General features: G+C 47.9%; 2 protein-coding genes across 2 annotated transcripts; one reads left to right on the top strand and one right to left on the bottom strand.

The window, feature by feature from the left end:
• Positions 1 to 862: 862 nt before the first annotated feature.
• Positions 863 to 1,782, bottom strand: hoatz (HOATZ cilia and flagella associated protein). The gene has a single exon (XM_035615989.2). It carries the CDS (start codon positions 1,725 to 1,727, stop codon positions 1,257 to 1,259), a length of 471 nt encoding a protein of 156 aa, XP_035471882.2. The 5' UTR covers positions 1,728 to 1,782; the 3' UTR covers positions 863 to 1,256.
• Positions 1,690 to 24,633, top strand: LOC118289067 (myosin-11-like). Its single transcript, XM_035615752.2, has 44 exons — positions 1,690 to 1,953; positions 3,190 to 3,369; positions 5,435 to 5,783; positions 5,899 to 6,069; positions 7,613 to 7,769; positions 8,963 to 8,990; positions 9,506 to 9,605; positions 9,697 to 9,768; positions 9,889 to 9,981; positions 10,073 to 10,136; positions 10,253 to 10,351; positions 11,021 to 11,164; positions 11,404 to 11,499; positions 11,599 to 11,717; positions 12,772 to 12,924; positions 13,017 to 13,190; positions 13,793 to 13,966; positions 14,110 to 14,224; positions 14,322 to 14,509; positions 14,600 to 14,721; positions 15,012 to 15,081; positions 15,290 to 15,450; positions 15,594 to 15,702; positions 15,951 to 16,082; positions 16,169 to 16,375; positions 17,063 to 17,200; positions 17,305 to 17,428; positions 17,657 to 17,828; positions 17,972 to 18,184; positions 18,337 to 18,481; positions 18,716 to 18,922; positions 19,014 to 19,118; positions 19,289 to 19,441; positions 19,535 to 19,783; positions 19,938 to 20,150; positions 20,230 to 20,442; positions 20,551 to 20,712; positions 20,914 to 21,042; positions 21,193 to 21,281; positions 21,393 to 21,516; positions 21,606 to 21,814; positions 22,081 to 22,189; positions 22,299 to 22,471; positions 23,227 to 24,633. The coding sequence occupies exons 3-44, from the start codon at positions 5,619 to 5,621 to the stop codon at positions 23,450 to 23,452; spliced, it is 6,066 nt and encodes a 2,021-aa protein (XP_035471645.2). The 5' UTR covers positions 1,690 to 1,953; positions 3,190 to 3,369; positions 5,435 to 5,618; the 3' UTR covers positions 23,453 to 24,633.
• The last annotated feature ends 17 nt before the right edge of the window (positions 24,634 to 24,650 follow it).

Below are 24,650 nucleotides of genomic sequence, written 5' to 3'. Positions count from 1 at the left end.
CTATTTTGATAATCGATTAATAGGTTGAAGTAGTTTTAATGAAATAAAAAGTCAAAATTCTCTGATTACAGCTTCTTAAATGTGAATATTTCTGGTTTCTTTGCTCCTCTGTGACAGTGAACTGAATATCTTTGGTGTGTGGACAAAACACGTCGTCATGTTGGAGTTTTGGGAAACACTATCGTCATTTTTCACCATTTTATGAACAAAATAACTAATGGATTAATCCAGAAAATAATCGACAGATTAATCAATAATGAAAATAATCGTTAGTTGCAGAAGTGACATATTACAAATTTGGTAATCCATCCACCATATTTCTTTTTATTTCATCCCGTCTTACCAGAGACAAGTTATCACTAAAACGTTTGTGGAGCTCCGAGCTCGGAAGTCGGATGGTAGTTCAGAGTTTCAAGAATATAATGGAAAGATAACCCCGACTTCTGAGTTCCGAGGTGTAATGGAAACGCTGCATTAGTAAATTAATCCTCCAACTGGACGAGGATCCAACTTGTTTGAGGCCACAGCCCTTTAAAGGAGATGCGATGATTTAAATAAAAAGAAAACATAATTCACCAAACCTGGTCTGAGCAGCACACACACACAAATGCAACAGCTGACGGACGCTGAGGAAATATTCACAGATCTTTTTACAAAACGTGTATTGTTTCAGAATCGCAACGCTAAAGTTGCGAAACATCAACCACCTGAGCGACCGACAGGGGACACTTTATGGAGACGCACCGCCGATTCCATCTCCGGTTTCCGGCAGCAAATACAACGTGAACGCGACGTATTCTGGAACCGTTTAGTTGGACAACCGTATTCAACACGACGTAGAAAGATGAGACTCACACGGAGGTCGGGTCCACCACATGGAACTATATTTGACTCATGTGAACACAGAGTTATGGACAGTATATGCAATTTATGTGAATAAGATTTTCTAAATATTACACAGTGTACCTTTAAGTCACGTTAAGCCTATTTCCTTACGACAGACTTCTATTGGGAAAACGCTTTATGTAAGATCATGTCCATAATTTGGGGTTCTTATGTTTTTTGACAGGGGGACGTGATAATTGATCTCTGCTTGGGAACATTAAGTGACGTTTGCATGTTTCTGGGACATTACAGTTAAAATACAGTCAGAACTTTTCATTCTGGATCAAGCTGAGACTTCTGCAGAGACTCGTTGGTCCATAAAGCAGATTCTATGTTTGAAATGAAACAGTATTCCACAGTTTGACGGTGATCTACGGCAGCTGTTGGACCAGCTCCCGGTCCTCCGCCTCGCCGCCGCGCCCGGTCCGCCTCGCTCCTCCGGCTCCTCCGGCTCCTCCGGCTCCTCCGCGGGGCTGGGGCCTCGGGGTGCCGGGCGCGGACAGCAGCTCCTTCTGGATCCTCCTCTCCCGCTGCCTCCGCAGCAGAAACAGGATCTCCTTCCTCTGCTCGGCCATGGCCGCGTACCGCTGCCGCTCCTCCCGCTGCTGCCGCGCCGCCGGCACGCGCAGCGGCTCCGCGGCGGCGGCGCGCTGCGGCCGGGACACCGGCAGCCTCTGGCGGACGTCCGCCGCCACCAGGCGGGCCTCGAGCGGCGGCAGCAGGGACACGGAGCTCCACAGCCGCCGGGCGTGCGACACGTCCTCCGGCGCGGAGCCGTCGAACACGGTGACGAGTCGATCCACCCGCCGCTGCTCCGGAGCCTCCGCGAAGACGGCGGCCATTGTCGAAGGGTTCACCGGAAATTGCCGAGCGGGTCCGAGACGAGCGCACCTGTGGACCGGAAACACGTCAGCGCCAGTCCGCTGTGAAGCGCGCACGTGACTTCCGCTTTGAAGTGGTGGAGCTCGAGATGATCCGTGAGATGTTCGTTCTTCACTCACATCATCTGCATGTGCATGTTTGTTGCTTCTGAGGTTTAAATACTAGACTAGTTTCATGTTGTTGCAGGTTTGTGTTGATATTTTCTTTTCTTCTTTCTTCTACTGGACACTTTCATCCATTTCTTGTACAGTATCTTGTGGAATTTAAAGTTCTGTATGTACCTTAAAATCCCAATTTCGGAAACTTGTAACTTTGAAAGGGCAAAAGTAAAAGTACGTTGTTTTCCTGAGACGTGTATTAGATGTACACAATTACCACAAAGTGTTACTTCTCTTTAATTCAATTATTTACTTCAGTTTAGCAACTACATATATAAACACCTACAGTTCCAGGCTTTTAATTTGAAGGCAGATATTAGTAGAATTTAAAGTTTTGTATGTCTTAAAATCCTCATTTGGAAACTTGTAACTTTAAAGGAGTAAAAGTACAACGTTGTGCTCTGACATATTATTATTAGTATTAGATCCAGTGTTGGGCAAGTTACTCAGGAAGGGTAATAGGTTACTTATTACTCTTTCAAAAAGTAATTATATTACCTCACTTGTTACTTGGTTTTAAAAGTAATTAGTTACGTTACTCGTTATATTACTATATTACTTTTGTGGGTTCTGCATAATTCAGTCATAAGAGCAGAAGGACTATCTGATGGTTTTTACAGAATATCGAACGTTGCATAACACCCGAGCTGATATTGTGTCCGGCTTCTTGTTCTATTATTTCTGCCCTCACATATTAAGCGAGGTCCTAATATTCAGAAGTGAAACTGATTTCATTAGCAGAAGCTTCTCAAACCTCTGATCTACGATTTACGCAGCGACGAGCTTCTCCAGATCTCTGTCATCCTCCATCCTTAGATTAGTCTTTTGGCTCGTAGCCGCATATCCGACGTGAGCGTACACGTCATCATATAGTCATAAGTAATGCAGCGTTGCTTGGATCAGTAACTTATAATATAATTACTATTTCAGAAATTGTAATCCTTTACACTAATACTTAGTGGGAAAGTAAAAATGTTACAGTCATATATTACTGAGTAATTAGTTATTGCCCAACACTGATTAGATCAGTATATGGATGTACACAAGTACCTAAAAGTTTTACTTCACTTTAATGTAATTATTTACTTTTCACGCCTTATTGATTTTTGTTTTACGTGTGTTTTGTTGCTGGAATCTGCAACGTGACCAGTTACTGCAGCTGTCGACTTAGTACGGTGGTATATATATATATATATATATATATATATAAAACACGTACAGTTCCAGGCTTTTAATTTGAAGGCAGACGATGCTCCTCCCCCAGGTGTTGCAGGCGGGTTTTAAGTCGAGTGGAGGAGGAAGGACAACATCACCATCCTCCTCCTCCTCCTCCTCCTCCTCCTCCTCCTCCTCATCATCATCTTCACTTCACCTACCTGACATGATTCTCTGGTTCCCCTGGAGTTGAGCTTCCATGCTGCACCGACGACTGGAGCTCTGCACAGTGAGTATGAACTGACACTTATCTGTTTCCAACAGCTGCAGAAGATAAATTCGATTACTACAAGAGCTCGACAGGTGGAGGAATTATACAGTAGTTAACTGTTGAATTAATTATGATTTCATTTAAATCTGCAAAATAACAAACCGTGCACGTTGAGGAGGAAACGAAAAACATTAGGATCGTCACATTGTGGTGATATCATCTGTTCATGACAAGTGGCAGAGTTCACACAGTCTGCTGCATGAACCAAAAATCCATTAGAGCTCAAAGGACAAAGCTCCTGAGACGTAATTTAATCATAAATGGATTGTTGAGCGACTTTTTAGATTCAATATGAGAGATGATATGAACTGTGTGTGTTGACTCACTGTACCTGCCACGCATGGACGCACCTTTGTGACATGTCGCCGTTTTGGTGTAAACGGTGAAGCTCGGCTGGACACAGGAGCTGCGCCCTTATAAGGTCGTACGCCTGCTAAGTCCCGTAGCATCCCTCTGTGGGCTACCGGGCTACACCAGGAGCACAAGGGGCTACTTAGCCAAACATGGGCATTCCAGCGTGGCAGCTCAGCTGTTTGATTGCCGGGGTTATCTGCCCGCTGCTGCTTTTCATGATTTATTGCCTGATGCTGTTCGATGGGAGGTCAAAGCGGCCCGGTGACCTGCTGCACGACGAGACCAGGATCAGTGAGTAAGTGGCTGGATGCAAAACTGAAGGCAGAGTCGTCAGCCGTTATCAGGCAGATGCAAAGGCGGCAGGTAGAGGAGGAGGAAGAAGAAACGGTTGGTCCTCCTCATCACGTCTGAATATCTGCAGAGTTGGCAGACGTGTGTCGTCGTCCTCGTCTTCTTCTGTGGAATCCTGCTTTTTGTCTGTTTGCATGTTGATGTGACGACGGTTGTCAATAAGTAGGTTTTTCTTCTCTGGACTTCATCTTCGATTGTTGCGTAAATGAAATGTACATCTATGTTTAAAATGTGGCCACGCCCAGCGGTGATGTCACAGGCTTCACCTGTACCGTACATTAACCAAGTTTTTCCTCATTATCCATCAGCTGCAAAAATAATTGTTCTGGCTGTCAGATACACTCGTTTAATGACGACTTCACAACGTGTGAAGGAGGAGTGTTCGAGGAATTTAGAAAAAACAAGTCGTAATATTTGGAGTGATGGTCTGAACACAAGCAGGAGCCCGACACGGAACAGACACACACCGACATGTACAGTACAACAGGTCGTTGCCTTCATGCAAGGCAGGCAGCATTAAGGGCCCACACGCTGACCTGGAATCGAACACCGACCTTCCGTACCAAAGTCCAGGTGTAGCCCACTAGGCTCTACTCATGGTGTTACAGAGTGTAGCTGTTGAGAGTTCACGGTGAACTGTGTCTCGTCCAGACTCTGTAAACGCACCATCAGATCTTTGACTCCTCGTTCCTGCTGAAGCTTTCATCTCTGATGATACTTTGCTTTTTATCGGTGGAACCTCAAACTAAAGTGCTTTGTTTGACACATAGAGGTCGAATGATGACGATTGAGTATTGAAATCTTGAAATGTTCTGACTTTTTTCCTCCAAATAAGGTGAAAAAAAGGATTTTGGTTTAATTTTTAGTGACTTTATTTTTCTAACGGTCAGTTTCAATCAGGGAAGAAAAGTGACAGTCAGAGAGTTGAAACTGAGAATCAGTGACACTGAAAGCGTGAGAAAAAAAAAAACTTGATTGACATAGAATAAGGCAAAAGATATATGAAAAGATAAAGATAATAAGATGTATAAGTGCGGTGTTGTTGTTTTTTTTTCAAGGTCATCAAACTAAGTTGAACCATCGTCAGGTCGCAACACTAACATCGACGCTACGTGCATTAAATTCTGAACAATAATTTCATCAATTTTAATGCAAAACTTTTGAGGTTGCATTCCGAAATATTGTATAACACCGTGAGCGTATGAACATATTCTCAGCAACATTTAGATGTTTTGTTAATGTCACGTGAGAAGCTGAACTCCAGGTCGATGACATGTTGCAGCCTCACCGACCTGTGATCTCTCCTCTGTGTCAGCAGGCTAGAGGTCAAACAGAGGTCAGAGGTCAACTCCACTCCCGTCACCGCGCCAGAGGCCGAACCAGTCGCCAGCGACGATCCGGACTCCGGCTCCACCGCCTCGGAACCACCAGAGATCGACTCCGCTGCCGCCTTCGCCTGCGAGCCACAGGTCCGTCAGACCCCCGACATCGACGCCTCCAACATGGCTGACCCGGCCCCCGACGACGGCAAGTGTCTGTTTCTGGAAAACGACTTTCGCAACAGCGGAGTGGCGCAGGCCGACTGGGCGGCCAAGAAGATGGTGTGGGTGCCGTCGGAGAGGGAGGGCTTCGAGCAGGCCAGCATCAAGGAGGAGAAGGGCGACGAGGTAACGACGACGCCGTCCGTAGTGCAAGTACAAGTGTCTTAACCCTTTAATGGTCTGTCGTTGACGTTGTCGTTGTCGTTGGCGTCGTCGTCGTCGTCGTTGTCGGACGACGCAGGTTGTGGTGGAGCTGCCCAACGGTCAGAAAGTGACGGTGACCAAAGACGACATCCAGAAGATGAACCCGCCCAAGTTCAGCAAAGTGGAGGACATGGCCGCCCTCACCTTCCTCAACGAGGCCTCGGTCCTCCACAACCTGCGAGAGAGATACTTCTCCAGCCTGATCTACGTGAGAAACACACACACACACACACACACCTGACTCTCTATATCTCTGGGGACACAACAAGGTCTGAGCAGGTGAAATGGACGGACACGCGTCGTCACTGTGCAGTTCAATGTGTGAGAAGCAGGAGACGAGAGAGAGAAACTGTGGTCACCTCAGTTAGTGGCAGAAGTTAAAGACGCTGCTGCAAACTGAAGAATCATAAAAGGACTGTTGGATCCTCAACCAACGATGAAGAAGAGCCACCGCCTCAGTTTAATCTTTCTGTTTTCGTCAGAGGGAATTTAAAGCCTATTTTGCCAAAACTTAAATGATCCGGTGTCGTACGACTGAAGCAGACAAGTGTACGCACCAACTCAGCCTGTTGTTGTTATTAGGCCTGTTGTAATCGCCTCGACAGCGCCCCCTAAAGTGGAGCCCGGAAATTACGTTTATCCGACACTTACGAAATTTGGACGGCGGATGAATCATGTCCAGACCTGCGATGAGTTCGATGTTCCTCTGTGAAAAACACAACTTCAACGAACAAAGTGTTTAAATGGAAGAAGACAGATCAGCATCACTAAAGATGAATATAAAGAAAAGGTCAGACTCGGGACGGACTGGAAGGATCAGCAGCTCGTGTTTTTTTTCCCTGGAAGTTCAGAGCCCCAGGCCTTATATGAGCAGACGCCGGTGTCGGAGCAGCGAGAAAAAAAAATCTCATCCTCTGACGTGAGAGTCGAGAGTCCGACGGTGTGAACGGAACTCGTTCCAACATCATCACTGCTCGCGAATTCAAATATAACGAGCTGAAATGCAGATTTTGTGCATTTTCATTCATTTTGTATATTATTTGTCATATTTCAGTTTGAGAGAAAAGAGTCAGTTAAATTAACAGAGGCAGAGGATGATGAAAATATTGATCAGATCATTTGAGACAGACTTTTATTCTATTTATTCAATTACTTAATTCTATATTCTTCAGTCTGTTTTAGATTAAAACATCTTTCACAGCAAAATCACACCTCAACCTGTAGTCAATTTAAATGTAGTAACTGAAATTAAAACAAGTTCAGATTATCTGCAGCCTCTTTTCTCTATTTCACTCAGAAATACTCACATATTCTCCAGCGTGATATGATGACAACTACGATCCATATACGCCCGATCGCGACATGACAAATGATTATTCGACGTCTCTAAAGTGTCACACAGATTGTGATTGACAACCTGACGGTGCCGTGGTCGCTCACGTAGGTCGTCAGTACAGTGCAGGCCTCTGATGTTCGCCAGCATCCATGATGAACTAGAAAACACATTTAGATTGCGAATGAAATGGAACCATGTTCATATTCCACCGTGGGGTCGAGCCCTGGTCCGGTTCCCTGAAGGCCACAGTCTCACCTGAACCAGGAAGCAGAAGGTGGAGAGGTAAAGGCAAAGTCATGAAACAAAATGGACGATCTGTCCTGAGGTTCCTGGAAAAAAATCACGGAATTTAAAAGGAAACCAGCTGTAAAAGAGTGTTTGAGTTGACGAACCTCGTCTCTCTCTCGCCTCGCAGACGTACTCCGGTCTCTTCTGTGTGGTGGTGAATCCCTACAAGATGCTTCCCATCTACTCTGAGAAGATCATCGAGATGTACAAGGGCAAGAAGCGTCACGAGGTGCCGCCGCACATCTACTCCATCACGGACAACGCCTACAGGAACATGATGCAAGGTAACGTGTGTGTGTGTGTGTGTGTGTGTGTGTGTGTGTGTGTGTGTGTGTGTGTGTGTGTGTGTGTGTGTGTGTGTGTGTGTGTGTGTGTGTGTGTGTGTGTGTGTGTTCTATATTTATTTTAGACTATTTAACACTCACACTTATAAAAGTGTTGGGCGTGGATACAGTTTGATTGACAGTTACTACCGTCCAATCGGTCCATGGTGGCAGGTGCCGGTGGACGAGCTCTAAGTCAGGCCACGCCCCCTGGTCCTCCTAATATGGTTACGTCTGGTTTTTGACAAAACCAAGATGGTGCCGGCCAAAATGCTAAACTCGAAAATTGAAAAGTCGATGGATGAAAAATCTGAAACTATAACACATAAACATATAAAACAAAGCCGTGTGAGAGCGGAGGCCGGTCGTTCCCGACCGTGCGGTCCGGCCGGTGACCCCAGACCTGCTCCACACTTTCCATTGGTTTCCACAATGACCTTACATGGAGCCGTGAGACGAGGCCACGGCGACCTGCTATTTTTAGATTGATGTGAGTCGACGGAGGCTAATCTCCCTCCGACCCAGAGACGCTCTGCTCTCGTGTCCGAGGCTCATGAGGCCCTGCGGTCGACTCCGGCTCCGAGTTCACCTCAGTCGAACGTGTCACACCATCTCTCTCTCTCTCTCCCCCTCCCTCCCTCTCTCTGTCTCTCTCTCTCTCTCTCTCTCTCTCTCCCCCTCCCTCCCTCTCTCTGTCTCTCTCTGTCCCTATCTCTGTCTCTCTCTCTCTCTCTCTCTCCCACCCCTCTCTGTCTCTGTCTCTCTCTCTCTCTCTCTCTCTCTCTGTCCCTATCTCCCTTCCTCTCTCATTCTTCTCTCTCTCTCTCTCTCTCTCTCTCTCTCTCTCTCCCTTCCTCTCTCTCTCTCTCTCTCCCTCTCTCCCCCCCCCTCTCTCTCTCTCTCCCCCCCTCTCCCCCCCTCTCTCTCTCTCTCTCTCTCTCTCCCTCTCTCTCTCTCTCCCTCCCTCCCCCCCTCTCTCTCCATCCCTCTCTCTCTCCCTCCCCCCCTCTCTCTCCCCCCCCTCCTCTCTCTCTCTCTCTCTCTCCCCCCCTCTCCCCCCCCCCTCTCTCTCTCTCTCTCTCTCCCTCCCTCCCCCCCTCTCTCTCCATCCCTCTCTCTCTCCCCCCCCCCCCTCTCTTTCTCTCTCTCCACAGACCGGGAGGATCAGTCTATTCTCTGCACGTGAGTCAAAACACTTTTAACCTTTTTCCATCACCCTGCACATTCACGTGAGCCTGTTTCCATCCGACTGTCACAACCGAGCCCAAAATCATCCCCTCTGAAGAGAGTTCAGAGTTCACAACACTTCTGACAGACGAGACAAAAGAAGCCAGAGAATCCTTCTCAGGTCAACTGAAGTCTTGTGCACTGGACCCAGATGAATTCTGGGAGCTCATTTCATTTGCCCCGCCAGACTCACGAAAGTGTTTTTTCCCTCCAGCAGAAATCTTGCCCGGTCCAATCATAAACGATTATCTGGTAGTGGGCGGGGTTTATACCGTGACGCGGAGAGAAGCGACTTTTGTTAACAACCAAGATAACCCTAAGCCTAAAGTAGCAGATATCTTTCACATTTCTCCCACAAAAAGACCAATAAGACCGAATCCTCTGAAGAATTGGGATGCAGCTTTTTTTTCTACCGTGCAACGTTCCACGTTGTTGTTGTCATCCTGTCTCCTTTCCCTGCGTCCCCCCAGAGGGGAGTCCGGGGCGGGGAAAACAGAAAACACCAAGAAGGTGATTCAGTACCTGGCCGTCGTCGCCTCCTCACACAAGGGCAAAAAAGACGCCAACCCCGTGAGTAGAAGCGTCTTCCAGAGTCTCCAACAAACCTCCTTTGAGTCAGATTCAACTCTGAGGATTCACCTCCTGCTTCTTCCTCCTCCAGCCGCCGCAGCCCCAACAACAGCAGCCTCCCGCCCCTCCGCAGCAGCAGCAGCAGCCGGGATCTCTGGCCTACGTGAGTTGTAAAGTCTCTAAACAGACGCGATAAGCCGTGACATGTTTCAGCCTGTAAGGTCGGACATGTTCCATGTTCCTGGATGGATGGCTACACGTGTGACCCTGTCGTGGCCTGCAGGGGGAGCTGGAGAAGCAGCTGCTGCAGGCTAATCCGATCCTGGAGGCGTTTGGAAACGCCAAGACCATCAAGAACGACAACTCCTCGCGATTCGTAAGCGACTTTAATAATCGTCCTCTCGAGCCGACACTCGACCTCTTTGGCGTTTGCCTGTCAGCTCTCGTTGTTTCACCTCTGTCCACAGGGCAAGTTCATCAAGCTCAACTTCGATGTGACTGGCTACCTTGTTGGAGCAAACATCGACACCTGTATCCTTTAAAAAAGATCTAATTATGACTGTTAGTCAAGAGTACAACCTGCCAAGAGCCACTTCTGCTTGAGCGTGGAGCTGGTTGTCGTCTTAACCCAGCGGCGACCTGCTCAGACCTCCTGGAGAAGTCTCGCTGCATCCGTCAGGCCGTCACCGAGCGAGCGTTCCACATCTTCTACTACATGGTGGCAGGAGCCAAAGACAAGACGAGAGGTGAGCAGCTCGCAAAACCGCTACCGAGAGGATCTCAATAGGAATTTAATCTTCATAATGACGTTTTCATCAGTGCAGAATTAGCTGAAACCACATCTGCATGTTTCTACAGGAGCCCAGAACAGACAAACCACACACGGGCTCTTTTGGCCTTTTCCGATTTTGATGTTATGAAGGGTTATTGAGTGGGTTGTAATCTGCAACTTCACCACTAGATGTCAACGAATCCTACACACTGAACCTTTAAACTGGAGAAATCACTGATGTCGAGTTTAAAAGGTGTTAAAGATACATTTTAAAAATAGTTAAACATAATAAAACTAGTTAAATACAAAGAGTTGTTACAAAAAAGTTAAAACTGGTAAAAACTAGAACCAGACCAATACCAGGAAGTGTGTGTGTATATGTGTGTATATATATATATATATATATATATATATATATATATAAGAGGCATGATATTTCACAGTTTAACCATAAATTCATTATAAGTAATTATAAATAAAAAGAAAACACAAATATATAGAATTTTGAAGAAAAAAAAAGATAAACGTTCTTTACGTAAACTGTAAATATAAATGCACATTTCATGCTTTGAAAACATTGATCATTGTAAGTATGAACAAATAAATGATGATAATAATAGTGTGTGTGTGTGCGTGTGTGTAGAGGAGCTGCTGCTGGAGGACTTCGGCAGCTACCGGTTCCTGGTGTCGGGTCACGTGGAGATCCCCGGTCAGGAGGACGACGAGATGTTCGACGAGACCCTGCAGGCGATGGAGATCATGGGCTTCAGCGAGGAGGAGAGAATCGGTGCGAAGCTGCAGCACGACACAAACACATACGTTATCTCCACTCGCCCATCACACTTTACATACTATACACGCTATGTTATTATTATTTTTATTATATGGCATCAAACATTACCACACAAACCACAATGAGACTTATGTTCACGAGGGGAATCCCAGATATTTGTATTTCAAAAGAAAAACTGCACAACTACAACAGGGCTGGATATGAATTCATGCTGCCTCGTTCACCTCCTGCAGGGATGTTCAAGGTGGTGTCCACCGTGCTGCAGCTCGGCAACATCAAGTTTGAGAAGGAGCGGAGCAGCGAACAGGCGACGATGCCCGACAACACCGGTGAGTCGCTTTGAGCCTTTTCAAAACCAGCTTCTGTGTCACTGAACCGGTAAAACTCATCTCGCCTCTTCATCGTCCCGTTGCCTCGACAACCCGCAGCTGCCCAGAAGGTCTGTCACCTGCAGGGCATCAACGTGACCGACTTCACCCGCGCCGTCCTCACGCCGCGGATCAAAGTGGGCCGGGAGGTGGTGCAGAAGGCTCAGACCAAGCAGCAGGTAAAGAAAAATAAACCTCATGAACAGAAAAGTTTCCTCTGAAATGAAGTGGAGGAAAATCTGACGTCTCAGAAAATGGAAACACTCAAATGAGGTTCACAGACTGAATGATCGTTTCCCATCTGTGGCATCGTTTTCCAGATTCATGGAGCTGTTGAATTATCCTTAAAATGATTCATGACTTTCTCCTGCTCCTCTGTTGTTGTCCTTCTCATCCTCCTCCTCATCCTCCTCGTCCTCCTCATCCTCATCCTCCTCCTGCTCTTCCTCCTCCTGTTCCTCCTCCTCTTCCTCCTCCCTCTTCTCCCCCTCTTCCTCCTGCTCCCTCTCCTCCCTCTCCTCCTCCTCTTCCTCCTGCTCCTCCTGCTCCCCTTCCTCCTGCTCCTCCTCCTCTTCCTCCTCCCTCTCCTCCCTCTCCTCCTCATCCTCCTCCTCATCCTCCTCGTCCTCCTCGTCCTCATCCTCCTCCTGCTCTTCCTCCTCCTCCTCCTCCTGCTCCTCCTCCTCCTCCTCATCCTCCTCCTGCTCTTCCTCCTCCTCCTGCTCCTGCTCCTCCTCCTCCTTCTCCTCTTCCTCTTCTCCCCCTCTTCCTCCTGCTCCTCCTGCTCCCTCTCCTCCTCCTCTTCCTCCTCCCTCTCCTCCCCCTCTTCCTCCTGCTCCTCCTCCTCCTCCCCCTCTTCCTCCTGCTCCTCTTCCTCCTCCTGTTCCTCCTCCTCTTCCTCCTGCTCCTCCTGCTCCCCCTCTTCCTCCTCCTCCCTCTCCTCCCTCTCCTCCTCCTCTTCCTCCTCCTCCTCCCCCTCTTCCTCCTGCTCCTCTTCCTGCTCCTCTTCCTCCTCCTGTTCCTCCTCCTCTTCCTCCTCCCTCTTCTCCCCCTCTTCCTCCTGCTCCCTCTCCTCCCTCTCCTCCTCCTCTTCCTCCTGCTCCTCCTCCTCTTCCTCCTCCCTCTCCTCCCTCTCCTCCTCCTCCTCCTCTTCCTCCTCCCTCTCCTCCTCTTCCTCCTCCTCCTCCCTCTCCCTCTCCTCCTCCTCCTCCTCCTCTTCCTCTCCTCCTCCAGGCTGATTTTGCGACGGAGGCTCTGGCTAAAGCGATGTACGAGCGTCTCTTCCGCTGGATCCTGGCGAGGGTCAACAAGACCCTGGACAAGAGTAAGAGGCAGTCGTGCTCCTTCCTGGGAATCCTGGACATCGCCGGCTTTGAGATTTTCGAGGTGAGTTCCGCTCTGAAAAAATTCCCAAATCCTTGAATTGTTGTAAAGTTTTCTTTTAACTCAGGGGTTTTTCTCTTTCTCCACTTCGTCAGGACAACTCCTTCGAGCAGCTCTGCATCAACTACACCAACGAGCGTCTGCAGCAGCTCTTCAACCACACCATGTTCATCCTGGAGCAGGAGGAGTACAAGAGGGAGGGCATCCAGTGGAGCTTCATCGACTTTGGCCTGGACCTGCAGCCGTGCATCGAGCTCATCGAGAGGCCGGTCAGGACGGGGGGGGGGAAGCTTTTTAAAACACAAGCAATAGAATTAGAATAGAAAAATACACTTTTACAAATACACGAAATCTGAAAAAACTCCATCATCTATTCTAGATATTTAACATATTTAAAGTATTTTAAAAACATCCCAGAAATTGTGAAAAATCATCCTGATAAAGTTTTCAATCATAATGGAGTAAGATTAAATGTATGATATTTAAAAACGCTGTTTTTAAAAATGAAAGTCATAAATTTATCACTTACCCCATTAACCCCATTTCATCAAGCATGTTTTTGGACGGTAACTTGTGAAATTATTTCCGCATATATATCATGGAATAATATTAAAGCATCATTTACAGTAATGAATAATTATTTCACAAAAGGTTTGTGAAGATAGTTTGTTGATGAAAACGCTAAACATCGTCAGCGATTCCGACAGTGAGACGTCGTTATCAAACCTTTATGATGAAGAAATGTACTTGAGGCTCAATATTTTACAGTTCCACTATAAATAACGTAAAATGTGAACAAATATTCATCTTTATCATGTTAACGTACCGACAAATATACACGACAATGATGATGTTCCGTCGCGTCCTGCAGAACAACCCTCCGGGCATCCTGGCCCTGCTGGACGAGGAGTGCTGGTTCCCCAAGGCTACCGACATCTCCTTCGTGGACAAGCTGCTGAACACTCACACCGGCCACGTCAAGTTCTCCAAACCCAAACAACACAAGGACAAACTCATGTTCACCGTGATGCACTACGCCGGGAAGGTGAGGGACATCATCACAACTGTGATATTTGTGTAAAGGATAAGTCTGGTTCCATTGTGTCTGTTATTAAACTATTAAAAGTTTGGCTATGGTTTATAACATCTACAGATTGTTATATATATCCACTTCGTTTCCATTTCCAGGTGGACTACAACGCAGCCAACTGGCTGACGAAGAACATGGATCCTCTGAACGACAACGTGACGACGCTGCTCAGCAACTCCTCCAGCAACTTCATCCAGGACCTGTGGAAAGACGGTGAGTCGTCCAACACGTCCGTCCTCGCTTACGTTGCTTCAGCTGGACGACATCGCGGGGCGTGAACCTTTCGTCTCTCTCTCTTCCCTCCTGTCAGCGGATCGAGTGGTGGGTCTGGAGACCATGACCAAGATGTCCGAGAGTTCGGTGCCCACCAAATCCAAGAAGGGCATGTTCCGCACCGTGGGCCAGCTGTACAAAGAGTCGCTGGGCAAACTGATGACCACGCTGCACAACACCCAGCCCAACTTCGTGCGCTGCATCATCCCCAACCACGAGAAGAGGGTACGTTTGCTTTAGTGAAGCTCAGCGACAGTCTGTACGGGAGGTGACGCGGCACATTCAGAGCTTGTTGATTGGCCCGTGTGCCTGCAGGCCGGGAAGATGGACTCCAACCTGGTGCTGGAGCAGCTGAGGTGTAACGGGGTGCTGGAGGGCATTCGGATCTGCAGACAGGGGTTCCCCAACCGCATCGTGTTCCAGGAGTTCAGGCAGAGGTGAGGAGGCGTCCGACACGAACACATCATTGTCAATGATAATACGATTAAATCAGAAGGAACAGATTTATGCCCATGGCGATAAAGAACGTGGCCACGTGTCCCAGACCAAATCTCAAATACGTCCTCATGGAAAACTTCCTTAGCAGTCAGGAAAACATCTGTTGCATACATATACATATACATATATACATATACATATACATATATATTTATATATATATAAATGATGGTGTATGTTTGCGCAGCTGTTCAAAGTTTTCAAGTGTCTGTTGTTCTCATGTCTGTAGGTATGAGATTCTGGCTGCCAACGCCATCCCCAAAGGCTTCATGGACGGGAAGCAGGCGTGTTGTCTGATGGTGAGCTGGACAGTTCCGTCCTGATTGGTCCGTTCTGTTCTGAGAACGGTTCCTGATCCCAGTCATGTTCAAGGCAAAAGCTTCCAAACCTCCCGTCAACTATAGACTTTCCTGAAGTTGTCAAACTGAATTATGAAATATTGTACACTTCTCCTCTCCACTCCACTCGTCTCCTTCCCTCTTGGTTTCCTCCTGCCTTCCTTCCCAGGTGAAGCACCTGGATCTGGATCCCAACCTGTTTCGTATCGGCCAGAGCAAGATGTTCTTCAGGACGGGAGTTCTGGCCCAGCTGGAGGAGGAGAGGGACATCAAACTCACCGTGGTCATCATCGCCTTCCAGGCACAGGCCCGAGGCTTCCTGGCCCGCAAGTGAGAGAAACTCTTAAACACTGGTTTCACCTGGTTCAGGAACATCCGTGTGTTTCTGTGATTACACACAAAATGACCTGCTGCTTCCTGAAGGAGACGTTGTCGCTCGACGTCGACACAAAACTGTGTTTGTGTATTTTCAGGGCTTTCAGTAAACGTCAGCAGCAGCTGAGCGCCATGAAGGTGATCCAGAGGAACTGCGCCTGTTACCTCAAACTGAAGAACTGGCAGTGGTGGAGGCTTTTCACCAAGGTCACACACACACACACACACACACACACACACACACACACACACACACACACACACACACACACACACACACACACACACACACACACACACACACACACACACACACACACACACACACACACACACACACACACACACACACACACACACACACACACACACACACACACACACACACACAGAAAATGTGGGTTTATAAAGACTATTACTCTGTAGAAAGTGTGATGTGTGTGTCCGCTGTTCAGGTGAAGCCGCTGCTGCAGGTGACCAGACAAGAGGAGGAAATGGGTCAGAAGGATGAGGAGCTAAAGGCGGCGAAAGAAGTGGCGGAAAAGAGCGAGGCCGAGCTGAAGGACATCACGCAGAAACACACCCAGGTGAGACGAGCGCAACTTCCCCTCCGTCTGAATCTACGGTTGTGTGTCCGGACGCGGCCGACAGACCATGTCTCTTGTTGCCGCAGCTGATGGAAGAGCGGGCGCAGCTGGAGTCGAAGCTGCAGGCGGAGACGGAGCTGTGCGCCGAGGCCGAGGAGATGAGGGTGAGGCTGGAGGCCAAGAAGCAGGAGCTGGAGGAGGTGCTGCACGAGATGGAGGCTCGGCTGGAGGAGGAGGAGGAGCGCAGCAACTCGCTGCTGCAGGAGAAGAAGGAGATGGAGCAGCAGCTGCAGGTGGACACATTGTTATTAATATTAATACATATGTTCATCTCAACACAGCCCTGCGAGAGCACTTGAACTTTAATCATCATCGCGAGGAAACCAGCAAAAGTTTAATTTCTGTTGACACGATGTGTAATCAAGTTTTCTTATTATGATTTCTTTCCATTTAATTTTCTGTGCATTGAAGTTAAAGATGAAGAAAAGCCAAAGTATTTATTCAAGATGAACACTTATTATTTAAAGTATTTTATTTAAACCAGCAGCTTAAAATATAATAATAATTCTAATAATATGGTTATTTTAAATGGGCCTTTAATGCATAAAATTATTAAACAGTATTTTTAAAAAGGAATATTTGAATATACTTAAAATTATATTGATATATATTCTTATTTTAAATTAATTGTCATAATTTACTTTGTTTCTTTTCACTGTTAATCTGTTTATTTGTCTTTTTAACTTAAGTTTAGTCTATTTATTTATTTTCTATTTTATTTAATACACAACCACACGTTTGGCTTGAAGTTCATTAATAAATTTACAGTTCATAAATTTACACAGCATGTTAAACGTTAAAGATGCATTAAAACAGTAAACTAAATATATGTAACGCCAGATCAAATTAACAGGGACTTTTTTATATTTTGTTGAGTACAAGGTGAGAGTTTTGGTCTCGTTCGTGGTGTTTCCCTGCAGCTCATGGAGTCGCACATCGCAGAGGAAGAAGACGCTCTGCAGCAGCTGCAGCTCGACAAAGTGGCCGTGGAGGGAAAAGTCAAGAAGCTGGAGGAGGACGTCCTGCTGATGGACGACCAGAACAACAAACTGCAGAAGGCACGAAGGAGCAGCGTTTATTATTATCATTATTATTATTTGATCTGTTTTGTACCGACGCAGTAATGTACGTTTTACTCACATCCTCTCGACGTCGTTTGCAGGAGCGGAAGCTCCTGGAGGAGAGGATGGCCGACATGAGCTCCAACCTGGCCGAGGAGGAGGAGAAGTCCAAGAACCTGGGCAAACTCAAGAGCAAACACGAGTCCATGATCTCCGAGCTGGAACGTCAGTGGACAGACGCCTCGCTCGTCTTTATTAACCTCCATTACTAACTCCATAATAATTCGCTTTATGACCAGAAACTTTTACCAGAAAATTGAAGTATTGAGGTTATCTTTGAGAATATCAGATTGAATATGTTCGCAATAAGTTGGCTTGGATTTTAATGGTGGATATGGACCTGGGTTCTGAATGCCGTTTGTTCACCGTCTTGTTTGTTCGGTGTGCGTGCAGTGCGTATGAAGAAAGAGGAGAAGGGTCGTTTGGACACGGAGAAGGCCAAGAGGAAGGTGGAGGCGGAGCTAGCCGACCTCCAGGAGCAGTGCGCCGACCTGCAGGCCCAGCTGGCCGAGCTCCGAGCCCAGTTGGCCGCCAAGGAAGACGAGCTCCAGGCCACGCTGGCCCGGTAAGTGGGACAATATTCCCAATATATTTTGGGGTTTGTTGAGGCAATAAATCATCTTCTGGTATCTTCAGATGTCAGTGAAGTCAGAGAGACATTTCCTCTCGGGCAAGAATGAAAACTCACTGACATTTAAACGTCCACAGCTTGGAGGAGGAGAGCAATCATCACGGGGCGGCGGTCAAGCGGATCCGGGAGTTGGAGGCTCTGCTCTCGGAGCTGCAGGAGGACCTGGAGGCCGAGAGGGTGGCCAGGGGGAAGACTGAGGCGGCGCGCCGCGACCTCGGCGAGGAGCTGAACGCCCTGCGCACGGAGCTGGATGACAGCCTGGACACCACCGCCGCCCAGCAGGAGCTACGGTCTGAAATAACTTAAAGTTTGTGCTGAACAATATTAAAAGCCCGACTGTGAATGACACGAGTGAATAACAGTGTCGTCTGCGTACAAGCGGAAGCTGCGAGCAAAAATCTGTATGTGCTGTGGTTATCTGATGTGTGTGTGTGGTCGGCAGGGCGAGACGTGAGCAGGAAGTGGCCATGTTGAAGAAAGCCATGGAGGAGGAGGGGCGGAGCCACGAGGCTCAGATCCAGGATCTGAGGCAGAAGCACAGTCAGTCTGTGGAGGATCTGAGTGAGCAGCTGGAACAGGCCAAGAGGGTTCGTGACCTCTGACACGAACTTCTCACACTTACATCATCTGTCAATTTATAACCCAGATAAAAAAATCAGTTATTTTGATCCGTTTGTTTCATTTGGTTTAAGATTCAAGGTTAAAGATTAACAGAAAGTTCTAATTTCATATTCATTCATATTTATGTTACGATAGAGTTCTCGGACCCCTCCTCAGCTTTTAGGCCTTGAACAGTTGCTCACCCGCTCGTCTCTGTCCAGGTGAGGGCCGGTCTGGAGAAAGCCAAGCAGGCACTGGAGAAGGAGTCGGCGGATCTGAGCGGCGACCTGCGATCCCTCGCCAGCGCCAAGCAGGACGTGGAGCACAAGAAGAAGAAGGTGGAGGGCCAGCTGAACGACCTGCACACGCGCTTCAACGAGAGCGAGCGGCAGCGGACTGAGCTCGGGGAGCGAGTCTCCAAGATGACTGTGGGTCCTAAAAAAATACTAAGGAATTAATACAGACTGTATTTACTGTCCATAGACTGTCATAAACTCTTTTTTAATATCTTTGCGTCAGCTGGAGCTGGACAGTGTGACGGGTCTGTTGAACGAGGCGGAGGGGAAGGGCATCAAGTTGAGTAAAGACGTCTCCAGTCTGTCGTCTCAGCTCCAGGACGCACAGGTGAGTCACCAAAGTTTCAAAAGTTTAACAAGATGTAGGTCACTGACGTGGTTGTCTGTGAAAAGCGATATACAAATAAACATATTATTATTATTATATTATCATTGTCGTACCTGCGTTTATTAGCTCCACGTCGCACTGTTGTCAATGTCACACCTTCCCTCCACCAGGAGCTGCTGTCGGAGGAGACCCGTCAGAAGCTGAACGTGTCCGGACGCCTCCGTCAGATGGAGGAGGACAGGAACAGTCTGATGGAGCAGCTGGAGGAGGAGACGGAGAACAAACGGGCCGTGGAGAGGCAGGTCTCCAGCCTCAACATGCAGGTCGGTCACTATAGAAATCAGTTTTTAGTATAAATGAGATTTTGGTGAAGGCGTCGTGAATACGTTTCACTAACCGCTTCACCTTCCTCTCAGCTGTCGGACTACAAGAAGAAGCTGGACGAGCTGTCGGGGGCGGTGGAGCTGCTGGAGGAGGGGAAGAAGCGTCTGCAGCGCGAGCTGGAGGCGTCCAACAGCGAGTACGAGGAGAAGGCGTCGGCCTACGACAAGGTGGAGAAGAGCCGCGGTCGGATGCAGCAGGAGCTGGAGGACGTCCTCATGGACCTGGACAGCCAGCGGCAGCTCGTCTCCAACCTGGAGAAGAAGCAGAAGAAGTTTGATCAGGTTTGAAAAGCCCAGAAAGAGCCACCTTCACCGGTGGAAGACAGTCATGGTTCACAAGAATAAAGTCACACGCTCGTCTGTATTCGTCGGTGTGGACGGATTCATTTGTAGAATCCATTCAGTGAAACGTATATTTTGAATTCTCGTGTTTCAGATGCTGGCGGAGGAGCGATCCGTGTCCTGCAAGTTTGCGGAGGAGCGCGATCGAGCGGAGGCGGAGGCGAGGGAGAAGGAGACGCGGGTGTTGGCTCTGGCCAGAGCGCTGGAGGAGAACCAGGGCGCGCTGGAGGAGGCGGAGAAGATCATGAAGACGCTCCGAGTGGAGATGGAGGACCTTGTCAGCTCCAAGGACGACGTGGGAAAGAATGTAAGAAAATAACATCCGAGGGCGAGTTTAGGAAAAGGTTGACACAATTCCTGATCGGATACTTTTATTTTTTTGGCAGGTCCACGACCTGGAGAAGGCGAAGCGCGGCCTGGAGGCCATCGTGGAGGAGATGAGGACCCAGATGGACGAGCTGGAGGACGAGCTGCAGGTCGCCGAGGACGCCAAGCTGCGCCTGGAGGTCAACGGTCAGGCGATGCGAGCTCAGCACGAGAGGGATGTTCAGGCCCGCGACGACATGGGCGAGGAGAAGAGGAAGCAGCTCCTCAAACAGGTGACCAGGTTGACCAGATCCACCCCTCCATGTTCCATCCTTCCACCAAGTTTACTGGGAATAAAGAAAATGCTTCACCTGTTCACGAGCGATCGTCCCCCTACTCAGGTGCGCGAGCTGGAGGCGGAGCTGGAGGAGGAGAGGAAGCAGCGAGGTCAGGTGTTAGCCGGGAAGAAGAAGCTGGAGGGGGAGATGAAGGACATGGAGGACCAGCTGGAGGCCACCAGCAGGGGGCGCGACGAGTCAGTCAAGCAGCTCCGCAAGTTCCAGGTCAGCCGTTTTTGAGAATTCTTCTCCCCCCAAACATTGATTATTCCTTCTCGGGCCAAACTAAACTATTGAACCCTTTGATGAGGTGTCTGATGTCACATGGTGGTGATGACGACGACAACGCTACTCACTCCAGTTGGTTTTCCAGGTCTTGAATAAAACTGAGTCCGTTTTGATATGTTCCTCCTCTGCCCCTCACAGGGCCAGGTGAAGGACCTCCAGAGGGAGCTGGACGACTCCCGTGCAGCCCAGAAGGAGGCGCTCACTTCAGCCAGGGAGTCTGAGCGCAGAACCAAGGTGATGGAGGCCGACGTCGTCCAGCTGCACGAGGTGAGCGCAAAGAAAACTGACGGAAATCAAAATATGTGTTGAAAAATGACCCTAGCAAGACTTTTCCCCCCACTTGCCTTCTCTCTCTCTCTCTCTCTCTCTCTCTCTCTCACTCTGCTCTGATGACATCATCTTCCTGCGTCCGTCCAGATGTTGGCAGCAGCTGAGCGAGCTCGTAAGCAGGCGGAGGTGGAAAGAGACGAGCTTCACGAAGAACTGGCCAGTAACTCTTCTGGAAAGTAGGTGGATGCTTCCATTTTGTTTAATGGAACATAAAATAATAATTAGGCAGGGAATTTGTCATCAGGTTTCTCTGTCGTCCTCCTCCTCCTCCTCTTCCTCCCGTTCAGGTCTCTGCTGTCGGACGAGAAGCGACGTCTGGACACGAAGATCAACCAGCTGGAGGAGGAGCTGGACGAGGAGCAGGCCAACGTGGAGAGTCTGAACGAGCGGCTGAGGAAGAGCCAGCAGCTGGTAGGTTCACTGATGGCGGACGAGATGGTTCCAGGGACGAGGTGCGTTGTGAGCGTCCGCTGACTGTTGTTGTTGCTGTCGCTGTGCAGGTGGAGCAGCTGGGGGCGGAGCTGGCGGCGGAGCGGTCGTCCTCTCAGACCAAGGAGGGGTCCAGGCAGCAGCTGGAGAGACAGAACCGAGAGCTAAAGGCCAAGCTGCAGGAGACGGAGGGCCAGGGCCGCTCCAAGCTCAAGTCCTCCATCACCGCCCTGGAGGTCAAGCTGCGGGAGGCCGAGGAGCAGCTGGAGATCGAGAGCAGGTAATGACCAAGATCTCCGTCCAGACACGTTTAAATTCAAAAAATCAAATGACACAAACGCAGCGGCTTCTCGTGAACAAGTTTGTTGTCCTGATGTTAGCTACACTGCCCCCTCACCATTTCTGGTGGTACTGCTCCGTTTCGTCTTGTACTTAAGATTCCAGAAGACGAGCACAAGGAGAGGAACACGTCCGCGTACACGAATCTAAGGTTCTAAGAGTGTGTTGCTCTGTATGATGAGGATGATGATGATTATTACTTTGTAGAGAGCGTCAGGCCAACGCCAAGAATCTGCGTCAGAAAGAGAAGAAGCTGAAGGATCTGACGATCCAGATGGAGGATGAGAGGAAGCAGGCGCAGCAGTACAAAGACCAGGTAACACGACTGATCTGACCACCGGAGGAATCTGGTTCCTCGTGACGTCGTTCGTCCAAGCGTTCGGTCACGTACCTGTGAATTAAAACCGCCCGTCGGCTCTGTGCAGGCGGAGAAGGGCAACGTGCGGGTGAAGCAGCTGAAGCATCAGCTGGAGGAGGCGGAGGAGGAGGCGCAGCGCGTGGTGGCGGCGCGCAGGAAACTGCAGCGGGAGCTGGACGAGGCGTCCGAGGCCAACGACGGCCTGAACAGAGAGCTGTCGTCGCTCCGGAGCAAACTGAGGTAACGACGGAAAGAGGCGGAGCTGAAACAGTCGAGTCCGTCAAGTGTTTATTGGTGTGTAGATGGTTGTTATTTCTAAAGTTATTTCAGCTCAGCGTGTTGTTTGCTAGTTTTCCAATATTTGGATATATTTTTATCCAGAATTATTTTCTGCCTCCAACCAAAAGCAAGCATGAAGGAAAGAGTTTTAAGAATCACTTATTAATTAGGGAACAAAAAACGTGTGGAAGATCGAAGCCAGCCGCCGAAATGATTACTGATAAAAAGTTAATTGAAATTAACAATCAGCTCAGAATCTTTCAGAATTGCTAAAACAATTTTTTGAATCACATTTTCTCACATTTGATGTGATTCTGTGACGCAGGAAGTCGTGTTGAAGACGGAGGTTTCAGATTAAACCCTCAGACCGTCCGTCGTCTCACGGATGAGATCGTGTTCGATTTTAAATTCCCTTCTTCTTCCTCTCGTGTCTGTTTCACATCTGTCCTCAGAAACCGCTGATCTGCAAACTGTCCTCTAAACTTCCTGGGAATGTTCTCTTCTCCTCTAACAGGCTTCTTTCTTTCTTTCTTTTTTATTTTACAATCTAATCCCTCCAAAGATTCAAGGGCTTCTACTTTTTTCCCTGTTTTTTTAAAAACCTCGCTTCGCATCAAGCCACCGGGTTCTCGCTGCTCTCTGCTCTTCCTCTGTCCTTCACCTCCCCTCTGACCCTCCTCTTCCTCCTCTGTCTCTTCCTCTTCGTCTGTTCCCAGGCGTGGTGGTGGCAGCGGCGGCGAGGCGTCGTTCGTCAGCCCCAGTCCTCGGAGCAGCGGCGGCGGCGGCGGCATGAGGAGCTTCGGGATGGGAGCGAGCGCCAGCCGGAGGAACGCCATCAAGGAGAACTCGTTGGAGCTGCAGGAGTACGAGCCTCCGTCCCCGTCGCCTCCCGCCTGCAGCTGCAGCCCGCCGCCGGACGCCTGCTCCCCGGACGACGAGTGACCGGACAGGACGCAACATCATGAATCCATTTTAATATATTTTTACACTTTAAAATTGAAATTTAGCTTCGGGGATATATATGTTTTATGTTTTTACACAAATAATCGGGGGAAACATGCAAAACGCTTTTTTTTACATCGTTATCAAAAAATTTCTAATTGGCAACGATGATTTTCATAAGTGATTTAATCGTTTTCCAAAGTAAATTACTCGAAATTCTCAAATGTGACGATTCAATGCTGTTTGTCAAACTAAATAATATATTATTAATAAATCAGAACATTGGAACACGTCGTGCCTTTGTGCTCTGGGAACTAACTTCAGACATTTTAAATCAAGAAAATAATAAACATGATAAAGAACAGATGATAAAGAACAGATGATAATAAGTAATCTGAATGTTTGAATAATCTTAGCAGCGTCGATCCAGTTTTTCCCTGTTCCATTAATTTCCTCCCTTCTTCATTAAGTAATTTATATCTCACCTTTGTCTTTACTTCTCTTCAAAAATAAATACATAAAATAATATATACAGCAAAATTTTAAAAAAGGTGTATTTCACCTCACGAGTCACGAGCCGTTAACGTCTGGGTGTCGTTCCACAGGTCGGATCCAAACAGTTTTAATAATATTATAATCGTTAAACAAAAATAATAAATATAAGGACGAGTTGTGGATTTGAGCCCCTCAAAGTTAGATTAAGTGCCTGCTGATCGATTCCCACATTCATAACCTTTGAGTTTTCCAAGAATAATACGTCACCGATACTTTTCAACGTTTGCAGTCTTAACATGACATATCACTTGAATTCAATGTATTTATTAATATCACCTTTATTTTTCATGTAGTTTAAACAATTATCAGACCCACAAAAAAGTCAGTCTCATTTATTTCCCCCCCTCGTTCATCTGAGTCACAGATCAGCGTCATATTTATTTTTTAAACATCTGACGCTCATGTTTACGGCTGACTTTGCTCCGTACACACTTGAATTATTAGTTTGGAAACTGAATATAAAACTATATTTGATATATATATTTAATGTTGTGTATTAGTTCTTTTGATGTAGAGGCCGTGTGATTTTAAACCTCACATCTTTCTGGTTAGGGTGATTTGTGCTGTGCGCGACTTTCTGCTCTTTGTGAACCAGTGAAGTGAAATTAAAAACTGTTAAAACTAAACTCGGCACGTGTTTGTC

This window comes from Scophthalmus maximus, chromosome 17 (genome assembly GCF_022379125.1).
Source record: "Scophthalmus maximus strain ysfricsl-2021 chromosome 17, ASM2237912v1, whole genome shotgun sequence".
In the NCBI taxonomy this organism is placed as follows: domain Eukaryota; kingdom Metazoa; phylum Chordata; class Actinopteri; order Pleuronectiformes; family Scophthalmidae; genus Scophthalmus; species Scophthalmus maximus.
This window is presented reverse-complemented; position numbering and strand designations above follow the sequence as displayed.